This window comes from Hippoglossus stenolepis, chromosome 7, assembly GCF_022539355.2.
Source record: "Hippoglossus stenolepis isolate QCI-W04-F060 chromosome 7, HSTE1.2, whole genome shotgun sequence".
Taxonomy (NCBI): domain Eukaryota; kingdom Metazoa; phylum Chordata; class Actinopteri; order Pleuronectiformes; family Pleuronectidae; genus Hippoglossus; species Hippoglossus stenolepis.
Window position 1 is genome coordinate 15,178,574 of NC_061489.1, and position 24,862 is coordinate 15,203,435.

Genomic DNA, 24,862 nt, shown 5'->3' on the forward strand with positions numbered 1-24,862 from the left:
CTGTATATATGGAGCCTCATCATGTGATTGTATCTTTCACAAGTTCACCTGGTTGAAATGATCTTCACAGTCATTTAATGTTCGTACTTTTCTTTAATTAGAAAAATCTTTACACTTTTACAAACAAGATTTTAACACTTTAAGGGCATAAACAGATGAGTAAAAAATACATCTAAAAGCACAAAGTCATGAACGTTGTCTATGAAGCTTCTGATATGTGTCACAGCTGCTATAATGCTTCATGTTTGTGTTGCACCTCAGACGTGGAGAGTTTTTTTTTTGTTTTTACTTTATTCCATATAAAAATATAGTTTTAGATGCAAGACTCTTAAGAGCAGATGAAGAATGTGCACTCGTCGTGTGTGTTCTCTCCTCCAGCAGTTGCATAATGTTTGTCTCTCTGTCGGACATGTGAGCAGCTGAGCCGGTCAGCGGGACATCATTCGCACAAACTCTGAAAACACAAGAAACAGGGAGGAAGATGAGGACGCAGGTTTGCATTTAATGAGGTCTCATAAAAGCAAAGAGATTTTCCTCTTACCCTCAAAGTCCACCAGACCGTCTCCGTTGAGGTCGACATCTTGGAGGATCTCGTTGATCTCTCTGTTGGTCACCTGTTCTCCCATCAGCTTCTTCATGGCCTCACGCAGCTCCATTAAACTGATCTGGCCGTCACCGTTAGAGTCGAACTGGAGACAAAGAGAAGCAGGAAACAGGATTGTACAAAATGTACTGAACTATTTTTGGGAAACGCGGTGGAGGGGTGGGGTCCAAGGAAGAACTCATTCAACTTTAGAGCGGATTCACATTTTTGGAACGTTGTGAGAAAGGACCATTTTCCAAATTTTTGTGAATTTCTCCAGAAATAATGCAGAGATCAGACGTACTTAAGGAGCTGATGAGTGTGTGCAATTGTGTGTGTGCTGTATTGCGTGCCATTCTAGTATGTTTATACTATCAAACTAAATACACCAGGGAAATGTATCTGTTTGCTTTCAGTGCTTTCAGTTGTTTCTCCTGGCATGACCTTTTGTAAAGCTGAAAAAGGTTCGCAGCCTCGCATGCAATCTTGTTTCCTCGACGTTCTCATACGAGTCAGATTCGTTACATATGTTTTGTCATAGAAGAAAAACCAGAGGAGTTGCTCCAAAGGCCTCGATGCACCGAGAGACAGTTTTATTTAACAGTATGTAAATCCTGACCTCTCTGAATGCATCTCGCAGTTCTTTGACTCCAATCATGTCTGCTGTCTCTGCCAGCATCTTAGGTCCCATCAGCTCCACAAAGTCTTCAAAGTCCACTTTACCCCCACCTACAGGACACACACACAAACACACACTAAGTAAAAACTAAGAACATTATAAACTGTACTGAAGTGCTTTAGCAGTAAATACAAGTGAGTGAATTCTGTCATAAAAATCATGCATGTAGTTTTTAATAAGTTCCATGAGTTTAATCGTTCTTGTTCTGTTTTGTTTTCCTCTCTTCTATTATTTTCTGTTCTTGCTCTGTCGTGTCTTCCACTGTTACACTCTTATCGTCTGTTTCTGATCTGCTGTCTTCTTCTCGGTTTCTGTTTCTGCTCTTTTCTCTTCTATTTTGTTCTGATTTGTTCTCGTTCCTGTTGTGTTGAGGTTTCAGGCTGCTCTTCCACTCACAGATCTGCTGGCTCAGCTCGATGAGCTCCATCTCTGTGGGCATGTATCCCATGGCCCTCATGCACTCGCCCAGGTCTTTATGACTGATGTAGCCATCTTTGTTCTTGTCAAACTCCACAAATGCCTCACGCAGCTCTGGATAGAAAAACACACAGTGATCTGTTTAGACGTGATCTGTCCCATTGAGCCACAGTGTGATGTGCTGCAGATAAATGATCTCACCATCAATCTCCTCTGGTCTCAGCTCTCGGTCCTGTCAGAGGGAGAACATCCACACATTAACCTCTCACTGTAAAAGACTCACAAACTGAAAATATTTGATTCTGCACAGAGAAGTAAACACTGTTGGATTAAACTCATCAGTGCAGCAACACTGAGCAACACAACCATCTACACACACATTCACCACGACACAAGAGCACATTGAACCGGGAAGAAATGAAACACAAACACAAGTATCAAGTGATCAAAACAACACCAGGAAATATGAAAAAATATAATTAAATTATTTAATTATCATTTATTTTCATTATTCAAGAAATATGAATAATGATTGAGAAATATTATTAAAAATATGTTTTCAGTTACGTGTGACAGAAGTCATGAAGTCAGACCCGTGTTTGGATCATGAGTTGAGAATGTATGAGATGTGATTGTTTATTATTATTCCAGTCAGGGTTTTACAATTCAATATCATTTGACATGATGAGGAGACGAGATGGTGATTTAGTGCAGTGTTATATTAAAGGTGTCCACTAAGCTGCATCAGACAAACCTGAAATAAAAAACTGTTTAAATCTAAATCTATGTGGATTAGATTGTAAAACACAATATGATATATATGGAAATTCATGTAGTATAAATCACCAGTGGTAAACAGATTATTTGAGGGTGGTTGCCAGGCAACCAACATTTAGAGATTAGGAGATCTAGGTGGTTTAGTTAAAGATACCCTCGGACACATGTCCGCTGTGCAGACACACATTTACTGTATCTCCACAGATGCACATGGCACTCGAGCTTTGCACGCAAGCCTGCCCATACACACTCACACAATGGACGTTGTGATTCAGTACAAAATTAAGATAAAAGCTTTACAGAATATATAACATATATGGGACAAATCCTCTGAGATCATTTCATTTACTGTGGTTGCTCTGATGAAAATAACCTTTTTTTCAAATGACAAACTAAAAACACCTCAAGGTCAAAGTGATTTATAAGAGGATTTTCTTATGTACATTGAAAAGAGGTGTGATTTACGAAACTGGTCAAACAAATCCCATCATGCTTATGGCGTTGCATAGATTATGTAATGTTATTATCTTCCGGATACGGATGCTGCCATCCTGCCTTTAAGGCGCGCTGCAAAGGGCCGGGTTGGAACCGAACCCGTAGCCACTACAGGAAGACTCATGCCTCCATATGTGGGATATGCATTAGTCCTCCTTCAAAGATGGAAACCATCTTCATGAAAAATTATTTAATTTAAAACCATAACATAAATGATGTCCTATCTGCTAACATGGAGGAGGCGGGATTTATGACCTGTATTGCAGCAAGCCATCGGGGGGCATCCCTTTTGGGGATCTGTCAGACTCTGTATACATCTTTATAATCAGTCTATGCTTTTCACATATTACATAGTGCAACTACAGCACACTAACTGTCAAGCAGTGAACCAAGAGGCGTCAGGGCCCCTCTGTCCCCCTGAGGGGCCACCTAATGGGTTGTAAATGCAGCCCCGTCCTCCACATCACCTTGTGCAACACGTTTTAGAGCACGACTCCACAAAGCCAGTCAATAGTTTTCCATGGAACTGATCGATCGACCTCTTTGAGCATGTGTGGTGACAAGAGATTTAATCTTCTGAGCCTGAGGGAGGGATGACACAGTTTAGGGAGGCTCAACCACGATGTGGGGATGAAAATGAATCAAAATGACCGGGGAAAGAAAAGTTGCACTGGGGTTGTGTGAGTTTCACAGTGTGCACACTTTGTGTTTTTCTTTTACATACGAGCATCCGAGAAAAGCCCTGTTTGAGGAAGATGCAGGCCGGGCCCACAATGTTGTGCAGCATGTTGCAGTTCTTCACCAGAGCACCGAAAGGATCCTTGAACGGCTTATCCTCCACGTCCTGATCCACCTCCTCCTCTCCCTCTGGCTGCAGACCCTGCTGGCCCACTGCCCCCACTTTATCCTGCTGGGACCCCTCCATTACCCCCTTCAGAGACAGACCAGGTTGTTAACCACTCTCGCTGTCAGACACACGCTGCCTCTGTGACTGTTGTCTTCACACATAAAAAAAAAACCAATCCTATCTTTTAAGGAACACGGTTAAGACCCTCTGTTTTCCCGTCGTGCAAACATTAGATAGAATGTGGCCGTAAGCCTGCGTTACATAAGCTGCTTATTATTTCAAGGCAATCCACTCACATCAGATATTATCCTCGCTGCGAAAAACCATCTTGATCTCAGCGTTCTCCTTCTTTGTCCATCCTGCTGTGGTCTCACAACAGCGACATCACTGAGTTCATTCTGCTAAGTGTCATCATACTATCACAGTAAGACGCTACACACAGGGTGTCCTTCATTACAGACTTCTGAGTGGGTGAACTTTAGTGCAACTACGAAGGAGACGATTTATACGAGAAAGTTCAAAACAAACAATTCTACCACATATGTTTGCACACAAATATATAAGATATATAACAATAATAATAATAATAATAATATCTTATCTTATAAAACAATTATTAGATAAAAGCAAGGTGACCAGTGAGATTGGGTAATTTTTCTAAATAAACAGTTTCAAAAGGTCAAGAATGAACTTTCATGCTCAAAGTTGCACAGTCTTTTAGTCAAGCACAGTAAATTATTATATTTTATATAATCTATAGGGTATATTTCTGGAGGGTATCTTGATTTAATAAGAATATGAGCAGGCATATACAGGCATTTTCTTTCTGCATGAACGTTTTCAGTAAAGTAAAGACTGTTTGTTTATAGACATTGAGTCTATATCGTGTATACTTATTTTAAAATGTATGACGATGACTGATTGATAAAAAAATCTATAAATTAAATCAAATGTTCAAATGATTTCTTTAAACATAAATTATTGATCCATAGACATATATTAGCATTTGCTTCAGTCACTACATACTGTAAAGACTGTTTAGACTTTGTTTACACTGTTGTACAATGTGTGATGATGACTTAACAAAAAACAATCAAATCAAAACTCAAAATTATTTCCCTAAATGTAAATGATCAATCCATCTATGTCTACAATGAGACACCTGAAATAGAAGCATGAAGCTCCAGTCACTCTAACACCAATGAGAAGAAGAAGAGTTCTTACCTTCTTCATTTTATCTTTCATGGATGGTTTGGTGCAGTTGCCCATCACCAACCTTCACTTAAAATCTCACCCTTGTCCTTCCTCTGTCTCTCTATCACACACTTTGTCCTCTTCTTATTTGTCACTTTTTATTTCCTCCTCCTCCTTTTTTCATCTGCTTTGTCTCTTTTGGTTTCAGAGGTCCAGCTCCGGCTCAAGCTGAGAAGTTTTTATTCGACATATCTGGGAGTTCCCATGATGCTGCTCGTCACATCTGCCGCCACAGAGAGGAAAACCAGCTCTAATCCACGCACCAGAGATCCTGACTGACTCCTCTCATCACTACAGATGATCCAACGTCAGGAGAAACGAAGGCAGCACGAGACCAAACCACCTGAAGAAGCTCCACTGAAACCAGGTCAGTCTTCACTGCTGCAGCATCACTGTCTCTTCTCCCCTCACACTGACCAACACTTATAATCCCCACCCTCTCTCTCCTCCCTCTAAAGCCCCCCCTCTCTCTCTCGCCTCTCCTCCTCTCTATCACTCACATGTTGCAGCTGGGTTCAAATGACTTCATCTACAGTGCAAAGAGTTTTAGGGAGGGAGAGTTAAGAGGACATCAACACACAGGGATTAATCCCTGCCATTTTAGATTAAAGAGGAAGATAGGGTGATAAAAAAGAAAAGCAGGAAAGGGATATAATGAGGGGCTGGAGGAGAAGAATCAAAAAGGAGGAGAGAGTGTGCTGTGGCCTGCAATTGTGTAACTGTGTTGGCTGCCAGAAAAGTCACCTCCTTTCACAACAGAAGACACAAACAGTGGGACACAGATAGAAATCTGCAAACTATTGATCTATATTCAACTTAGTGCCACCAACTACCTGTATCACATGTCATATTTTATTTCTCATATCTAGTTGTGGTGGGGAAGAATCCTCACTGTGGGAGAACATAGTGTGCGTCAGTGCTGAACGCAGCCCCAGCCTCCTCTAATCAGCCAGGCTATATAAGGCACCTGAAAGCCTCTCTCTTTCTCTCTGCTGGTTGCTGGTTATACAGGTATGTTGCTGAAATGACTCACTACCCTGCCAGGCTCCTTTACTGTGGCTTGCACACTAAATTCACTGCCTCCAGCCTGCATGTGCCCTGTTGTCCTGCCTGTGAGAGACACATGCCAATACTGGAGGTGGTGAGTAGTGGTGGCCCCCATTTTGAATGGGTTTATATACAGCATGGTCAACCTAAAAATTGTGTTTTCTTTGTCTTAGGTTCACCTGATGCTGTTTTGTTTGGTTCTGTCTTGGTAAATATTGGTTTTATTCCTTTTTGGCAGCATTTACTTTATTTAGTTTGTTTGAAGTGTTTTCTTTGTTTGAGCAATTGGGTTATACCATTATTGGTTATATTGTTTACAGATGTAATGTTTATGGTTATATTCCCGAATTTCTATATTTCCCTAGCTTGGAGGCTAGGCTCTCCGGGTGAGGTCCCCACGTAACGCATGTGAGTGAGACAACTGGGAGAAGAGCGTTGTGTGCACCTTTTGTTGCTGTGAGGCACCCAAGGTGAGTAACTGGTGGCACATCTGGGCACTCCTCTGGTTAGACTGCCTCTCCACATTTGGCCTCTGGTCACATCTTCCATTCTTTCCTTTGTTTTTTTTATAGTTTTAAGAGATTTGTTACGAAGATTTTAGAGTAACGTAGTAAACTTAAAATGTGATTCTGTTTGCAGCAAATAATAATTTTGCTTATTTGATTCTCCCTTTCAGTTCCAGATAATGTTAAGTTGTCAATAAAATATTCATTGTGATAAAGATGCACGTCTCTGCCTCTTATCAGTAAGAACCTGTGTAATTGATTGGTGTCCAGAGAATTGTCATCACAATTGTGTATGTTTCACAACAACTTGGGGGGCTCAAACAATAGTAGACATTTCATCCAAGTTTAGTGTGAAGTGAGCGGTGTTTAAAGTAGAAACAAGTCTTTGTGTCCAGATTCCTTAGTTTCTCAGATAAACGGTGTTTGCGTTTTTTTTTCCACGAAATGTTTTCACTGTTTAGATTCTTTTAAAACCTCAAATTAATGAAAAAAGAAAGGACTCATCACAGAAAGAGACGTTACGCAAGACGCTCAGACAGACTTTCTGCCACTGGTGTCAGAGTCGTCTCGGGTCACGCTCAGCAGGAGTCCGAGGTGGTCTAAGTCCTCGCCGGATAGATGAATGATAAAAAAGGAGACCATTCAAATCACACGTCGAGGTTAGGAGTGCAGTGATAAGTGATCGGCTGAGCTTGTACAAGGCATCTGTCAACAAATCCCTCCAAAAGCAGATCTGTTATTTTGCTTCCTAAAGTACACCCATATGGAGAGTACAGCTTGTGTGTATCCAATGTCCAACTGGCACACGCACTCTTGTAAGTACTGTTGGATATGAAGGTCTATAATATGATTTACAATAGAGATACACTGACAATATAAATAATAATTTCTGGGAGGGAATTTTTACTTTAAAGTGGCACGGTGGAGCAGTGGTGAACACTGTTCCCTCAGGGACAGGATGTTTGGTTGGAATCCTGGTTCATCCTGGGCCTTTCTGTGTGGAAGTTTGCATGTTCTCCCTGTTTTCGGATGGGTTCTCTCCGGGTACTCTGGCTTCTTCCCACAGTCCCAAGACTTGCAGATTGGAGTTCGGGTGGTGCAGATGATGGATTATTGGTTTACTGTGTCAGCATGAATTAATCATGTGTGAAGTGTGTGTTGTTGAAATGCTTTGTGAAGAAACGTTTGACTTCAAGTGCCAACTGCTGAAATGTATGAAACATGACTTTACATATTCTATATTAAAAATATTGTTCCTCACTTCAGACAACTGTGTGAAGTAATGCAATTGGTTTGTTTTTAATTCACTGGGGAAACATTGACTCTATCACAGTTGGAGCATAAACCTGCAGTAACTTATTTTTTTGGCCTCTTGGGGGCAGCAGAAACAAGTTGAAGACACCAAAGTGACCTATCGGCTTTTAAGTTGATACATGACCTGGGCTCTCCCTCTTTACACACACACACTATTCCATTCTTCAGAGGACATTACATTGACTTATATTGATTTCAAACAGACTTTACTAACCCCTAACCTGACCATAAAATGTCCACATACTTTAAGAGATGCAACAGAACTAAAAGAAGGGTGATAAAGATGTCAAGCAAAATTACGACCACACAGACCTGACAAAAGGTTGAATCAGAAAAGTAAAAGGAGTGTGCAGGACCTAAAGAACAATGTGATGATTTGCTAACATGACAATAAAACCCACAGCATTCTCCATAATACTGAGTAGGTCGGGACCCCTTTTGGATCCTACTGTCAAAGAATAAAGATAAAAGTGGCTTTTCTTTCAGCCTGGTGAGTCTCTTGTAATGTGCCGCAGTCACCACCAGAGGCCACTTTAGGACAGGTCTAATAACTGGGGTTTTATTCGACAGCTGCCACAGTGAGGACCTCAGACAGTAACGATTCAACCTCTATTTTTAGCAGAACTTCTGCACAGATTGAGCCTTCAGTGCCTGGCCTGCAGCTTAAGAGCAACCACTGTAAATGAAATGTTACCGGGAAAAAGTTCTTAAGTAGAAACCGGCTGTTTGAGATGAGAAACTCTTAATTGTGAGTGATCTCGCTGTAGCCTGCAGACAAGTATGAGCTCAGTCTCTTTTAAATCATCTAATCCTCAAGCAAAATATTAAGATGTCTATTACTCCCAGATTACTACCATATTCTGTTTTTTGACACCCACTATCTACTTTGTCAGTTTTCTGCTCCACAGGACAGTTCAATTCAATAATCTTGAAAATAATGTCATACTTATATAAACAAATGTACTTTTAGAAGAAATTATTTTGTATTTTGCTATTGTTTACCACAATGCTCTCTGAAACTCTTCCAGAAAACTCTAATTTTCACATCTGAATAAAGACTTTTTAATGAATTAAAATATTACATCTGAAATATGATAGGCCAGAAAAGGATTACGTCAGTGAACTTGTGTGTTTGTATTTATATAAGCACCTTTCTTCTCTTTCTAATCGACCACTCAAAGCACAAGTCCCATTCTCCCATCGCTTCTATGTGCGCTGCCTTTTCTGTCACACCTCATTCACACTTTATCAGCACAAACGTTAAGGGCAATTTAGGGTTCAGTATCATGCCCAAGGGCAGTCTGGAGGAGCTGGGGATCAAACCACCAACCCTCTGCTCAGTGGACGACCCACTTAACCTCCTGAGCTGCATAAAAAGCTCATATTTGCCTGACTTTCATTGTTAATGCTCACTGTCCTTGTGGAGTTCCTTTGTACAATGAACTGCACAGTCGAATAAAATACCCTTCTACCTTTATGATGGCTGTGTTGTTCAAAGTGTTGTTTTATGACACTTTCATGGATGTTTGAATTTAATTTAATGTTTCAGCATCAAGCTTATACTTAGCAGTAGTGCTGTATTGGATTATATGGAGATGTGTTTCTTGTATTCTACCATTCATGTATCTAGTCCACTACATACCAACTTTAAGAACTCACTAATGCATATGAATTTAGATCCTTCTGACATGGTCTACAAAATGGAACATTACAAACTTTAAGTTAAAGTAGATTTTATGGTGAAGCTTTTTAGTAGAATTGCACTAGATTGTGTTTGTGTTCCAGATGTATAGCGAAGAATTATCAGCTCCATACAAAACAACATCAACCAGATGAGCTCCACATCATCAACTTCATGTTTTCAACAAAACTGACACCAGCAATACATGAATAACTCATGACGCAACTGATACCATTAAGCCTGATTCATTACCTGCTTGATTCGGTCTTGATGTGTGTCTATGCACACAGACACACACACACACACTCACATACACGCACACACACACTGAGGCTTACGTTACTGGGTTACGGTTTTGATTGTCTCCAGGTATCAGCATTGAATGACAGTGATTGTGTGTGCATGTGTGTGTGTATGTGTGTGTATGCTTGTGCTTGTGCGTGTGTGTTTGTGTGTGTGTGTGTGTGTGTGTGTGTGTGTGTGTGTGTGCTGATCTGGTGTCACATATACATTAGGTGTGTCCAGTAACAAGAGCTGTCAATCAGAGAAAGATTAGAACAGGTCAGATAGATGGAGCATGGAAAGAAGGACGGAGAGAAGGAAGGAAGGAAGGAAAGAAGAAATTAGAGCTAATAGTATTTAAACCTTTTACTTCCTTAGTAGTACTAGTATTTCTTAATTTCCTAAATATAATGGGATTTGATTGGAGGCTCATTTCTAATGAATCACCACCAGTTCATGTAACTGAGCGTGAAGAGCGTGTGCAGAGCAGATGATGTGAGGTGGATATGCAAAACGTGAAATGTGCCCCCAGACAACACACACACACTGTAAAGCTTAACGATTAAAGTTTAAAGATTCATATTGGCCACTTTCAGAAGTTTATGTTATTAGAAACCTGTATATGATATGCCTATTTTATATATTATTAATATATATTATTTTAATCAATACAAAATATAACTATAAATCAATGACATCAAGTGATTAAAAATAATGTTTATTTGTGTTTTTTTTTTAATGAAATAATTCATGAGTCTTTAAGCCCTGTTTCAGTTTCTCTTGTGCTCGGTGTGGAGGCCGAGGGTTTGTGTTTATACCACATGTTCACAGTCTATGACTCGTCTGTTACACACAAGCTTCACACAACAACAGACCCTGAAAGACCCTCCAGTGAAACAAGACTAATCTTCTCTTCTGCCTCGTCTCTGTCGACTCCTCTCTCCCACTCACTCACTCTTATTTTGGATCACTTACATCACAGCTGACATCACGTTTATTTTCTCTTTACATTGATTTCCTGTTTCTAACTTCGCTCATCGTCGTCATCATCATCATCATCACCCCCTCCAGAGTTTGCTGACGGGATCAGGTGGATGGGAGTCTGTGTGTGTGGGTGTGGGTGGTGTGTGTGTGTGTGTGTGTGTGTGTGTGTGCGTGCGTGCGTGCGTGCGTGCGTGCGTGCGTGCGTGCGTGCGTGCGCAGTGCGTGGGTGTGTGGGCGTGTGTGTGTGTGTGTGTGTGTGGGGCGTGTGATTGTGTGAGGTTTTTACTTCTGTGTAATCTCTTTTGCTTTCATTTTCATACACACAAACACACACACCACTTTGTCACACCACATGTCTGACCCCGAGGGTGACAGATGCTGTAACAGTGTTGCCTTACCGTGCCGTATCGTGTGTCACTGCTTAACATGTGAGTTATGGGATGTGATTCGATACCGAGCTGATACAATAGCTGCACAGATAGGGTGCTGGCCGACGATGGCCGTATCTGTTACGGATTACACTTAATGTTTCCAAAAGTAAAGGAGCTTAAAACCCGCTCAAACACACGCTATCTCCATCCTTATAGCTTTATCCCTGAAGGGGTGCAGCTCCCGCCATTTCCGGTAGGAGGAGGTGGGGTTAAGGCAGAATGATTAATGTGTGTTTAGCTTTATGACAATGTGACGTGTCAGATGACACACGTCAGGGGTGAGCTGCAGCACAGCCAGGCATTTCAACAGGAGGTCTAGGGTTTCAGCTGTGGCGAGACATTCAATCAGCTGGAGAACTTGATGCAGAACACACACACACACACACACACACACACACACACACACACACACACACACACACACACACACACACACTCACATGCACTATCCAGAGATGCCCACAGACGAACCCATGAGTCCCTCACACTGCAGCAGGTGGCTCCTACCTGTCCAAACACAGAGTCCACTATGGGCAGCAGGTCGAGGGGCTCCGCCACCTCCTCTTTCTCCTTCTCTCCCCTCTGTCGACCCTCCATCATCTCCTCCAGCCTCTCCTCCAGCGACGCTCTGTCCTCTGTCGTCGTGGCGAACTGAGGGACCTGATTGGATTTCTGACGGCGGGCAGGCTGAGGAGGAGCAGCGTGATCTCCTCCACCGCCTCCTCCTCCCTGCTCGTTGGTCCGCTTCCTCTGCTTCTGCATCTTCTTCTTGATGGCGGCCTGCACCTGAGGGGGGGTCGGAGGGGTAGAGTGTGTTCAGTCTCGCATACGTCATGATACGTCCTGTTCAGCTCCGCTCCGAGTCGACCACACACACCAATTCTGGGGCTGCACCATGAACTCGCTCACGTTTAACTCATTTAACACAATTTTATATTTCATGTTATTTACTGATTTTTTACTTTTAACTTATCTCATATTTTCTTATCTTACCTTATTACATCTTATCTTATAACATCTTATCTTATGTTATGTCATCTCATCTTATAACATCACTAATGGACATACCATTTCTGTACATATGTGCACAAAGATGCAAAATGAGGTGTTGAGTGGTTCAGATGTCTTGGTATGAAAACTCTCTGTGTCTACTTGAGAATTCACTGTGACCTTTTAAAATCTCATTTACTGTCTGAAATCACCATGTTTGACAACTGACCCCAGAAGGTGTTTATCTAAATGACCTTCTCTATAAAAATGCCAAAAACACGGGAGCCTTTCATGGAAGAGGTTCTTATATCTAAATGCAGTTTAAGATAGTTTTTTTTTATCAAGACTTAAATAGACTTCCTTACTCATAAAGGAGCATTTCCAATCATTTCATTCTTCTCACAACTTTAACTCACGCAAAACTAAATTCCTGCAGATCTTTTGCGCACATTCAGTTGCATATATACACCCACACAAAACCTAAAATATATATAAAAACGCAACAGCTTGACAGGGAAAATAACACACATGAATACGTTGCACACACACACACACACACACACAAATGCACAGCAATATAATATATATGGACAGAGAAACACACACCTGTTTTGCGCTCCTCTCTTGTGGGGCGCTCATCGCTGCAGGACCGCCTCCTGTGGCGGACGACTCTCGAATGATCATGAACATCTCGGTGTCACAGGCGCAGGCAGGCAGACTCTCTCTCTCTCCCTCGCTCTCCCTCCCCCTCCCTCACCCTCACACACTCTCTTCCCTCGTCCCTGCTCCTCTCCTCGCTCTTCTGCAGAAGCTGCCTTTATTGTTTTTGCTTTATGCACAAAAATTTCCCAACATGGATCTGTCAAATTCTCTCAAAAAGGACTTTAAATGGTGCACAGTGCAGTGGCAGTCTCTCTTTTGTTCCAGGTTTAAAAAGTGGAAAAGAATGAATGAAAAATAATTATAATAATTCTTCAAATGAACAGCTCCTATGTCCTCCTGTCTGTTGCTCGCTGCTCTCAGTCCTGGTCCGTTTTCCTCAGTGATGCACGGTGCATCCGTCTATACTGTATGTCTCTCTGCTGTGGCGCAGGTGAGGAAGGTTTTTAACATCAGCTGATGTCTTGGCTATGGGATTAAATTCCTGCACTTCTGGCCCCACTGGCTATCGCCTGGTCCTTGACGTGACACTCAATACCCCCTGAACTTTACCTCACTCGCATTATCCACCTATAACACGTCGACCTCGCCCCCTCTCTTCCCTCCCTTTTCCACCTCTTTTCCACCTCTTTGCCTTCATCACAGGTGAACACTCCTCCTGTTGCCATGCAGGGTTTTGGTTTTCACTACCTTTTCTGGCGCCGGTGTATGTTTCATCCTTTATGCAAGGCACTTTTGAGTCAAACTGTTTTTCTGTCATGTCTCTTCTTCTTCACCTTCGTCCCGTTGCCTCTCTCCCACCCTCATCTCTCTCGGTATAAATCCTCTGTCATATCTGGAGCCTTTGTTGTAACACAAATTGGATTTTTGTCAGAGGTGGCCAGGTCAGGTATTTGTTTAGTGACATGGAGAGAGGGAGAGAGACATGGAGAGAGGGAGAGAGACAGAAAGAGAGGGAGTCTTTCACCATCAAACATAGTTTGATGGTGAAAGACTATTTTGTGCAGCTCCACATCACCTCTGTGTTGTCCTGCATGCATAATCTTATCCAGGAAGCATGACTGAGCACACACAGGTGTCACCACTGAGCTCTATTTTTAGACACCAATGCTCACGCAAGCATGTGAACATGTTAATGTGGTTTTCATGTCTCTAAAACGGCCCATATAGCTTTGTGGCGTTTATGTAAAAACAACTAACATCTCACTTTTCTCTGTATAACATCTCTCATCAATTTGTCTCTACTTCCAGTGGAAAATGTGGATGTTTTGAGCTGATGAAACATCTCACCTCTTCCTCTGTTCTGCTCTTTCCTGAAATATCCCTCAACTCGGCCGCTTCTACTTTCTCTCCTGTTATTTCACATCAAACATTCGTCTTCCAAACTGAAACCCTGATGGTGTCTATTCTCCACAGTTGGGAATGACGTACAGCTTGACCTCCCTCCAGCTCCCGATGAGGTCTCCATCATTCTTTTCAACGCCATCTTTCAACTGCCTCTCCATCTTTCTTCAGCCCCCTCTCCTCATCGACTATTGACCAGAGGGGAGAGACAGATTCTTTAGCGGAGGCCGAAAAGAGATCCGTTTCCGGAACCAAAAAGCAAAGCAGGGTTAAAAATAGAGTTTGTTCTATTCTGGGAACAGCTCAGTCATCTGAGGGAGGAGAGATGGAGGATGAAGAGGATGAAAAGAGAAATGAGCGATGAGGGATAGAAAAAAATTGATTTTCTAAAATAAAATGGCAAAAACTTTTGGACCTCTTTCTCCTGCGACTTGTCTTTCACCTTGACACTTCCTGAAACCGATCATGTCCGGGGGCCGAGTGAGCAGTAATATAGAAGTGGGGGCTTGAGTTACCTCCATGTTGATCAAGCCGCAATAATATCTAATTACCGATCAGGACAGTTAGAGGAGAGAAGGCCTGGACCGATTCATTAATTAAACTGGTTAATTTATGGGCAGATGACACACAGATTAAGCTTCACGGATAACAGATACAGTTATTTAGGTCAGACCAATGCTCATTACTTATTTGTTCGTAATAGTAGTCACCGATTCTGCCTCGACTGGCACGAGGGGCCTCATTAACCTGAAGCTTAACTGCACAGTGAAGGAGGAAAAGCAGCCGATGTGAGTGTATCCATGACGGGTAAACACCAAACTCAACACCCTGAGTGGAGCCACAGATAATCAACTGATTAGAAGAAACAGGTAATTACAACTGGAGAGCACGATATCATGAAATGTTCAGGTTTTGTGTGAACCTATGTTTTTCTTTAGATCTGTGTCTGATGTGTGAGTTGCTCTTGTGTTGTGTTGTGTTGTAAAAATATTTAATTTGGGGAATCGCCTGGCGTCTAAATAGTTATGTTCACAGCAGGCTGTTTGATTTTTGTGTTTTTGATGTTAGTATCATGTCAGACAAATCGCGATCCTGCACACTCGTATCAGCCTCACCTACTTCGTGACTGTGGTGCGATACATTACTTACCAAAGGTTATCCAAATAACATCTTTCAGATCTGGATAGGCCTGTTTGTCCTGCAGGAGATTCAACCACTCCTGGTCTCTCTGTCTTTTTTATGTGAGTGATTAGTGTGTTTGAGTTTTACCTTAAGTTTTAGTTGATCATCTTATCTTCTATTTTTAACTTATCAGTGCTCTACAGTGCAGTGGGAGTTTTGGAGGTTTTGTCCTCGTCTGAATTGAGGGTAAAAGGATTGTTGTATGTTGTGCAAAGCAGAAGGAGGTCGTCTTCAACCCTGTCCGTTTGTTTTTAAACAAGATTACACAAAAACTACGGATTACCATGAAACTTGTTGGCAAGATGTGTTATGGGTCAAGGAAGAACCCATTAAATTTTGCTCACTGGTTTCCAATCGAATTATTCATGGACCTTGATGAAAAAAAAAATCAGGCACATTTAGAGGACTGATATTTATGAGTGTGTGAAATTTGGTGCAGCCTGATAAAGGTTGAAAAATAATCCTGTATAACTACTTGAGATTTTTCTCCTCTCATAAAAGCTTCGGTCAGACTGTGGCAGCTGAGTTTATCCTCTGCATGGTTTATAAAAGCAGCTCTGAGTTGTATGTTATAGCGACCACTGAGCGGCAGTTACAGTTAGTTTGTGGCGCCCTCTGGTGGAATCAACTGTACTAACAACAACTTCAGCAGGACATTTAATCACTTTATTAAAATCTTGCACAGTGTTTACTCTGATCTTAACGTGGATGTGACACGTTAGAGGTGTAGTGTTGGACACAGTTGACTGGCTGAGAGGTCAGAGGTGTCATTGTAAAGGCTGTAAAGTCAGAATTTGTATAAATCTGCGATACACATCATTGCTTTAGATGTAGATGTAATAACAAGTATAACACAAGATATATAAAAAGAGCAATAAGATATGATGTTGTTATGTTATTTGAAAAAACATGCAGTAAGATATTTTAGCAAAATTCATTAATATACAATTAAAAAGCTTTCTGCCAAGACTCTATCAGTAAAGTCTTTGATTAGATTTCTTACAATTAATACATGTCCCCTATTTTCCAAATGAATTCAGGACCAACACAAAATATTAACGGAAAAATAATAAGTAGAAATAGTTACTTATTGTCAACAAGTTCCCTGAAAAGACCAAAACCAGACATGTGTGAATGTTCCCCTTAGTTCAAGTTCTGTCATGTCAGATGAGATGTTAATCTTCTTTATGCCACACCTGAGAGAGAGATAGAGCCTGGACTCTGCAGGTTGGTCATGTGTGGTGACATCTTTGGGTCCTCCCCCCCATCCGTGGTGTGTCAAGGCCCCCAGGATGTAACCTTTGATTGGCTGTCAAACCCCATTCATTTCTACTGAAGCCGATTATAAAAAAAATGCAAAAACAACAGCCACAAATATATATAGATCCATTAAAAAGAAAAAATAGTCGAATTAATTCCCTCCAACAGCTGGACACTGCAATTTTAGCAACGTTTTTTCAAAAAGGAGATAATAGCGCATTTAGGACTATTTTCATCTGTGGATTAATACACATTTGGTGCTTTAGTGAGTATTTATGGCAGCAGCAGAGTGTGAGGGGGATTTACTCAAAATAAAACAACCGTGTGTGTGTGTGTTAGTGAGATCCAGAGCAACTGTGTGGCTCACTCTGTGGGGTTAGGATTTAAATAGGTCTAATGAACAGGGGAATGAGCTACATCAGGTTTTGCTTCCACGTAGAATAAATTCATTGTTGTTTTTTCGTCATTTCATGGGAACTTGTCGACAATAAGAAACTGTTGAATATTTCCAGCCATGTCCTCATTTGTCTCATCTTTAACTAGTTCCATCTTAATCATAGTATCATAATCGCCTGCATGTTAATCATCACAACATCATTCATTCAGCTGAATATAACAAGGCAGATGTGTGAAAGCTCAAGTCCATCCGACTTCATCTGCTGCTGAATCTCTTTTTGCAGTTTCATTCTGAGTCTGTTGGGTCCTATGATGAAAAAGAGTGTTCATCCCCAGTGTGGCGTTACTATAGTGAGCGGATCCCAATTGTGTCCGTTGATAATTGGCCAGGGGTTAAAATATGGGAAAACCGGCTCGCTGAATTTGGCATCATAGAAGGTGAATAGGTGGCTCATGTCTCCCGCATCGTAAAACGCCACTTCGCCTCGACCATAGTCCAGATAGACCCCCACCCTCCTGGGGGGTTTGGAGGGGTACAACAAGCTGTCCTCTGAGTCGGTGCACGCTTCGTACTCACTGGTGCCATCACCGTTGTCCCTCAGCACGAGGGTCCAGAAACCGTCGTCGGGGCAGAGGCTGATCTCCTCCTTCCTGTTGACTGAGGCCGCGGCCACACCGAGGCCCCACGCAGTCTTGGAGCCCACCTCCACCTCCCAGTAGTGTCTGCCAGAGGAGAAGGCTTCGGAGCCCAGGACGATGTTGTAGCGGGTGAAGCGCTCCGGGTTGTTGGGCAGGTTGGGCTGGATTTGGCCCACCTGGACGTTGGTGCAACACGGGGAAACCCACAAGCAGGGGTAGGCTGTGTCCGGGTTGAGGGTCACCGCTGTGACTGCTGAGAGGGCGACAGTAAAGAAAGTGAGAAAATGAAGCTACAGAGCTTTGATTGTGGAGAATGACCTGAGAAGGACTCTTCCGACAGTGACCTTCAACAAGATATAGAAAGCCAACCTGCTCAATTACAGTAAGACGAGCCCGATAAGAGCATCAGGTACATGGATACAGATAAAATATAAATGAAATAGTGCGTCAACATAGAAAACTGCGATGTAATTCCAGAGATTCATTTAATCCGGTACGTCTGTCTCGTGTTACTGCATCAACAACACCTGAAGTGTTATTAGGTAATTAACGCTCTTTAATTGAAAGATTATACATTTACCTTCTACATGTAAGCAAATTAAATAAATGAAAGAGTTCACTCTTTTCCCCCGAGTTGCCTTGAAACATAAAACATTTAAAATGTTATGTTTAAAAAATAAAATATAAAAATAATAATAATAATAATATCCAAAACACACACACACACACACACACACAGCCTGTTAAAACAACTGTACGGCTGTTTCTGTGGCACTGGAGTCGCTTTAACGTCTGAGAAAATTACTCTTAAGCTTCCATAACAAACTAGGCGTGGTTGGAAAGTCCTGTGTGTTCACTAGACTCTGAGGTGAAACAAAAGATGCTATTTTGCAGAATGATCCAGTGTTTTCGCAGCTTAACCAACACAAAGGAATAATTGCTGCATCAACTTTGATCGTTCCATTTTTTATTTCTACCTGTCCGTGTGTGTGCCTGTGTGTGTGTGTGTGCCTGTGTGTGTGTGTGTGTGTGTGTGTGTGTGTGTGTGTGTGTGTGTGTGTATCTACCTGGCAGAAAAATGGAGCTCATCTTCCTCCAGGTCCTGTACTGCAGAGGACCCAGAAACTCTCCTGACTGCAGATCAACACCCACCTCTGGAGGGTGCTCAAACAAACTCTCAGCCCTGAGAGACAGACAAAAGAAAAAGCCAACAACCATGACAACCAGAAGCAAACACATACAATCAATACACACAAGAAGAAAATAGGGTTTTGTATTTGTCTATAGTCGTTTCACAACTGTCACAAGATTCAATATATTCAATTGAATTAAAGTCCCAAAATGATAGAAGGTGTAAACACTGTGGTTTCTTAAAAGGACCCATGTGAACAGTTTGGGGGGGATCTATGATGAAATTGAATATAATAATCATAATCATGATTTCATCAGTTGTTCATCAGTTCGTGTTTTCATCACCTAAAAACTAAGAAAGGTTGTTTTGGGGCAGCTGTGGCTCCGGGGATAGAGCGAGTCGACGGTGGTTCGATCCCAGTCTTCCTCATTCTGTATGCTCAAGTGTCATGGCCATAGATGCACTGTATGAATGACTGTGTAAGTGAGTGAATGGCAAAAACTCTAGTGTAAAGCAAGTGGTCATCAAGACTAGAAAGGTGCTATTTAAATACAGATCATTCAGCATTTTGTATCCTTCATATCTACATAGATGTGTCCTCTTCAACAGAGCCCACTTTGTTGTTGCATCACCATGTTCCTACAGTAGTAGCCCAGAAGGGCCTCTAGTGTTTTTATGTTTCAGGGTCTCTGCAGGTTCTCCCACACGCTTGGAAAGGGAGGGGTAGGGGGGGTGCAGGTTAGTTGCAGTCTGCAACCTCACCACTAGATGCCCCTAAATCCTACAAACTGGTCCTTTATTATAAATGTACAGCATATTGAGGGGGGTCTTCATTCATCAAGTTTATAAATTTGCTTTAAACAGAAAAAAAATATCTAGGGAGGTAGGGACACTTTGTAATGGTGCTCTCGTTAATGGGAGGACAAGATGAATCCCTAAACCACAATCATCTGGTTTCAATGAGACTTGAAACCGTGTCCTTGTGACTGTCATGAAGAGAAAAAACAAGAGATAACACAGAGATTAAATGATCTTGTTATGATGATACTCACCCTCCGATGAAATCTTTGATTCCCTAAAAGAGAGCAGATCACAACAGGCCTGGGATTAACAAACACTTCAGTCTCTGCAGAAATATGCAGATAAGATCTCTGACACTATAACTATATATTAGTCTTTGGTATTTTCCCCACTCTTATTCATGACAATGCTCCATTTATTCTTCTCCACCTCCTCTTACCTTGAGCTGCTCTGGGTTCTCCTCCTCCCTCAGTTTGACGCAAAGCTGATCGGCCGTACTATCCAGCTCGCTGATTTGCTCCGTCGCTTCAGTGAGCGCCTCCTCCAGCTGGTTGAGCTTCTCCTCTTTCTGCTTCTGCAGCTTCTCCTTTATGCGCTCCTCCTCCTCCAGGAGAAACTCCCTGAGGCGGCCAAACTCCACAGAGACCAGGTCCTCCAGATCTGACGCTCGCTCCTGGCACACAGGGAGGACAGTGGTCAACAAAAACTAAGTGCTTTTCAGGAAAAAAAAAAAAGTGTTTGCTGTGAACTACATTGTTTCTTATTTCTGTGAAGTGTCCTTTTTAACGACAATTTGTGTAAATGGTCAATCAACCTTTCAAGAATAACAAAGTACATGTATGTGTTTACATTTTTTGATAGTTTTGATCATCTGTACTTAATTTCTTTTATTATTTTTCTTTTATTTATTTTACTTTGTTTTGGGTACTTTTCACTTTTACTCCACTTATCAGTCAATATCTGTACCTTGTACTCCACAAATGTATTTACAATGCAGTGTGTTAGCAGCATTCTTTATTAATATGACAGAGGCTGTGCTATTATTGTATTTAACAAAAATATACAGTACAGTAGGCACAGTTAATATTGTAGTAAATGGTAAATGGTTTTGTATTTATATAGCGCTTTTCTAGTCTTGATGACCACTCAAAGTTCTTTACAGTACAGTTTTACATTCACCCATTCACACACACATTCATACAGTGCATCTATTAGCAGCACTTTGTTGTTCTATGAGTAGAGTGCTACATTAGGGAATAGACTACACTCGACATGTATTTACTTTTAAAAGTATATTTAAAAGCAAGTAATTACAAATTTTTTACTCAAGCATAGATGTTTATGTGGTACTTTTAATTTTACATTTTTCTTCCTCTATCATTGCCAAAAACATAAAAATAATTTAAAGGTGTGTTCCCGAATCACACAGGGTGAAATCTTTCAGCATGTTACACTGACTGAGTCACAGTATTAAGTATTTTACAGTGGCTGTTTGTCTCGAATGAATCATGCCACTAAATAAGTATTATATAGAGCAAATGCCATTACTCTGGATGTGGCAAACAAACAGAACTTGCACATGTCACCATCACTTAACAAACACACACAAGCAGTGTGAGAAATCTGCAGGAAAAGACAAATTGACAAACTTCCTCTCAACCTCGCTCACCCACATCCTGTCGCATACTGACAGAGACGCAGAGAAGTGAAAATGTGTGAGTGGGCAAATTAACTGGGTCAAGCGGACAGACAGTAAAATACACACACTGAGAGACAGACAGGAGAGAGAAAGAGGACACGCACAGACATGTAGTTATTTGCTGCAGCTGAAACACTCCACTTTGGGCTCATATCTCGGCTTAACAGGCACACACGCACACGCACACGCACACGCACACGCACACGCACACGCACACGCACACACACACACACTTTAAGTAAAGGCTGAAGTGCTACCAGGCCTAAGTTCTGTCTGCTGTTATCTCTCTCTATGAGGGTGTGTAACATCTACTCTTTTGTGCATGTGTATTCTTGTGTGACCTCCCCTGTCAAAAATGTGAACGTGAAAAAGGTAAACATGTAGACGTGTGTGAAGGTTTAAGAACCACCCGCTACATTTCAGAAGAAGGCCTCAAGCATTTGCAAAACTTGAGAATCTCCACGTCTGACGAACGAGTCGCTGAGTAACAACCTGTTGTGTCACCAGCGGTCATAACTAGGAGTCATCCACAGTCATTCACTGGTAGAGGTGGAGAAAAGCAGGTGAACGTTGCCAAGCTATACTGGTTCTATCACAACACACACCCACACACACAAACACACAAACGCACAAACACACACACAGTTATGTAAAGCTTAGATTGTACTCAAGATATTTTCTTTCTTTCTTTCTTTATAAGCTAATAACACACATACACACAGCCTTTGAAAACAGCTGTACAGTGAACCACAAACGTTGGACCCCATGGGGACTCCTGGTTGTGACAGGGTCAGTGTTTACGCTGGAAAAGGTCCTAAAGAGGTAACAAAATGAGTACACACACAAACACACACACATGCACATGCATGAATATATCTATGTATGTATTAATAGTATTTATGGATTATGTTCAAGATATAATCTTTCTTTCTGTCTTTCTTTCTTAGAGAATAACACACACACGCACAGACACACACATATACACACACACTTGTTGGTACCTTAATGATGAGGATCTTTTCGTTGGTCTGTTGTTGGAAGAGCGTTGCCTCCTCTGTCTGTAGCTGGACACTCTCCAGAGCCACAGACAGTTTATGCTGTTGTGAGCAGAAGAAATAGACAATCACATGTGAGACTGGGTCTAAAAGTGAGCTCAGTAAACTAGATTATACTTAAACGAGGAGTTAATTTGATCTGTGCCGCTCTGAACAACAACAACAACATCATCTTTAATGGGACTCATATGATTCTGACCCCGGCTGAATGGGAATTCACCGCCCTGTGAAACATGTCAAAGAGACAGAGAGGCCTCACACAGTGTGTGGTGATGGTCAGCTGCAGGTCTCACAGTGTGGGGAAGTTTTCAGAGTTCACACTGACCTGCTGAATTCCTCAAAAACAGAAAAATGCCCCAAGGCTGCAGTGGAAAACAGGCAGTCTGCTCTAATAAAACAACTTCCATGTCATAACATCACGGTCAGTGAAAGTAACTGCTAACACCAGAGCAGTGGTGGTTTTTCAAGTCAAGAGGAAACTGCTTCTCTGATTTGACTTTTAGGAGTGTTTGACAAACTTGAGCAACATTTTGAACAAAGAGAGGAAAGTTACATGAATGATCAATCACTGTTTTATAACATCTGCAGTCATCGCTTCCTCTGAGAAAGTGCTCTGCTGTAAGGTAATAGTGGTTCACAGACTCGGAAAGTGGCATTTCCTGTGTGAGACACCTTGGGTTTAAAATGTGAGAAGAGGAACTGTCAGAGAGAAACGTGTCCATGAGACAGAGGCCTACCTTGTAGTTTTCAAAGGCCTCAGTAATGGGGATGACATTGTGGGTCTTGTGGTCCCGGGACATGCCGCACACCAGGCAGATGGGGAGCTGGTCGTCCTCACAGTAGAGCTTCAGCTTCTCCTCATGCTCCTCGCACATATCCATGCCCAGGCGCGGCCAGTGCCCGATGGAGGAGGCCACGCTGCTCATGCTGGACCCGGGCTCCCGCTCCTCCGGCTCCTCCAGGGCGCCCTCCGGGTCCCACCCGGGGATCCCCGCGGCCGTGTCCATGACGCTGGCTCTGCGCACACTGTCCACGACGTTGCACAGGAGCGAGTTGGGCCGCAGCTTGCGTGAGCACGACTTTCTGCACTTGGGACAGCTCGACTGCTCGTCCGCCTTGGCCTCCCAGCACTGGATGATGCACACCTGGCAGAAGTGGTGTCCGCACTCGAGGATCACCGGGTCACGGAACAGCTCCAAACACACCGGGCAGGTCAGCTCCGACTGGAGTTCGTCAAGCGCGTTGGGCTCCGCCATTCTGTGCAGAGCGCATAGTCCTGAGATTAGAGAAAAAACAACAAAGTCTGATGGCAGCGGAGGACAAGTAAAGACTAGACCGCGGCTCTTCCGTTCTCACTGAGAGAGGGAGTGGTCTGAGGCTGACAGCAGAGACGGAAGAGACGGAAGAGACGGAGGACGAGGAGCCACCTGTCTGCTGAGCGAGCTGCAGCTCCGTGCCAGGACGCACGGTCTGCGCCCGGAGCCAAACCCACTCTGTGGGAAAGAGAGAAACCTCAACTCAACAGGCGGTCATGTTTGTTTGGGCGCCTGAGGCTCAGAAGGTAGGGCAGGTCGTCCTCTCCAGATGGTTGTGGGTTCAATTCCTGGTTCCTTCAACCTGAATTTGGACAAGACACTGATCCACCAAATGCTCCTGACGGCTGTGCCAACTGTGTATGAATGTTTGGGTGAATGTCACTTGTATTGGCCAAATTGAAGAGGCGCTAGATAAATATATAAAATATATATGTTATATCATCGTAATGAAGAAACACAGAGAGCCCTATAGCACTATTAACTTCCACCCTCTCTAATGAAACGACTTAATTAAAAATAAGCAGAACACCAATAAGCACAGAATGAAATGAATATGTTTGGGGGCCAAGACTGATAACAATATTAGGCAGTAAAAAAGTTCCCACATTATATATATCAGCCAAAATTTGTTTCAGAATAAACAAATTCCTAAGACGTTGATATCGAACCCTTATGTCAAAGAAATGTAATTGAGGCCTGACATTTCAACTACTGTATAAACAAAACGAAAACACAACCAACTTTATAGAACTTGTGTTGAGAAAATAAACAAATTTTGTATTAAATATGAACATATTTGCAAATTTTTCCTGTATTGTTTTTTCTGATGAATAAAAGTTTTCATATCGGCAAACACAAATGTTGACACTGATCATATCTGCCCTTTTTTTAATCAGCTCTCTTTATAAGCTTTAAAATCAGTCTGGTTACCAGGTGATGAATCATCTGTCTGAAGTAGAGCTGTTTACAGTGCTTGATTAAGCGTGATAAGCACATATCATATCAATGTCGGTAAATCAATAGAGTTCTTACTTCTTATAAGTCAACAACAAAAGTTTGTGATTCATCTGTACTGATACTGTCAATCAGCT

At 42.1% G+C, this 24,862-nt stretch overlaps 2 protein-coding genes across 4 annotated transcripts; both read right to left on the reverse strand.

Annotated features, from left to right (window-relative positions):
• Positions 1-77: 77 nt before the first annotated feature.
• cabp2b (calcium binding protein 2b) lies at positions 78-13,005 on the reverse strand. Of its 3 annotated transcripts, none has more exons than XM_035161080.2 (7): positions 12,894-13,005; positions 11,805-12,083; positions 1,881-1,911; positions 1,659-1,793; positions 1,203-1,312; positions 542-689; positions 78-454 (listed from the first exon to the last, which is right to left on the reverse strand). In XM_035161080.2, the coding sequence occupies exons 1-7, from the start codon at positions 12,975-12,977 to the stop codon at positions 429-431; spliced, it is 813 nt and encodes a 270-aa protein (XP_035016971.1). In that variant the 5' UTR covers positions 12,978-13,005; the 3' UTR covers positions 78-428. The 3 variants fall into 3 exon arrangements, with proteins under 3 accessions (XP_035016971.1, XP_035016972.1, XP_035016973.1); XM_035161081.2 differs by lacking the exons at positions 11,805-12,083; positions 12,894-13,005 and adding exons at positions 3,676-3,882; positions 5,023-5,459; XM_035161082.2 differs by lacking the exons at positions 11,805-12,083; positions 12,894-13,005 and adding an exon at positions 5,023-5,459.
• Positions 13,006-16,125: 3,120 nt separating this feature from the next.
• LOC118112076 (nuclear factor 7, brain) lies at positions 16,126-23,944 on the reverse strand. Its single transcript, XM_035161074.2, has 6 exons — positions 23,193-23,944; positions 22,402-22,497; positions 20,141-20,374; positions 19,953-19,975; positions 18,836-18,951; positions 16,126-18,021 (listed from the first exon to the last, which is right to left on the reverse strand). The coding sequence occupies exons 1-6, from the start codon at positions 23,709-23,711 to the stop codon at positions 17,456-17,458; spliced, it is 1,554 nt and encodes a 517-aa protein (XP_035016965.1). The 5' UTR covers positions 23,712-23,944; the 3' UTR covers positions 16,126-17,455.
• Positions 23,945-24,862: the final 918 nt, after the last annotated feature.

What these genes read in the sequence shown, in the direction of transcription:
- cabp2b (XM_035161080.2), bottom strand. Translation starts at nt 12,977, where the DNA reads ATGTTCATGATCATTCGAGAGTCGTCCGCCACAGGAGGCGGTCCTGCA. An exon ending in TGGACTCTGTGTTTGGACAG is followed by an intron (nt 1,912 to 11,804) that starts GTAGGAGCCACC and finishes TCCCTCTGACAG; the next exon opens with GACCGAGAGCTGAGACCAGA. An exon ending in CGGTCTGGTGGACTTTGAGG is followed by an intron (nt 455 to 541) that starts GTAAGAGGAAAA and finishes TTGTGTTTTCAG; the next exon opens with AGTTTGTGCGAATGATGTCC.
- LOC118112076 (XM_035161074.2), bottom strand. Translation starts at nt 23,711, where the DNA reads ATGGCGGAGCCCAACGCGCTTGACGAACTCCAGTCGGAGCTGACCTGC. An exon ending in AGGCCTTTGAAAACTACAAG is followed by an intron (nt 22,498 to 23,192) that starts GTAGGCCTCTGT and finishes TGCTCACAACAG; the next exon opens with CATAAACTGTCTGTGGCTCT. An exon ending in GAGCTCCATTTTTCTGCCAG is followed by an intron (nt 18,022 to 18,835) that starts GTAGATACACAC and finishes TCGCCCTCTCAG; the next exon opens with CAGTCACAGCGGTGACCCTC.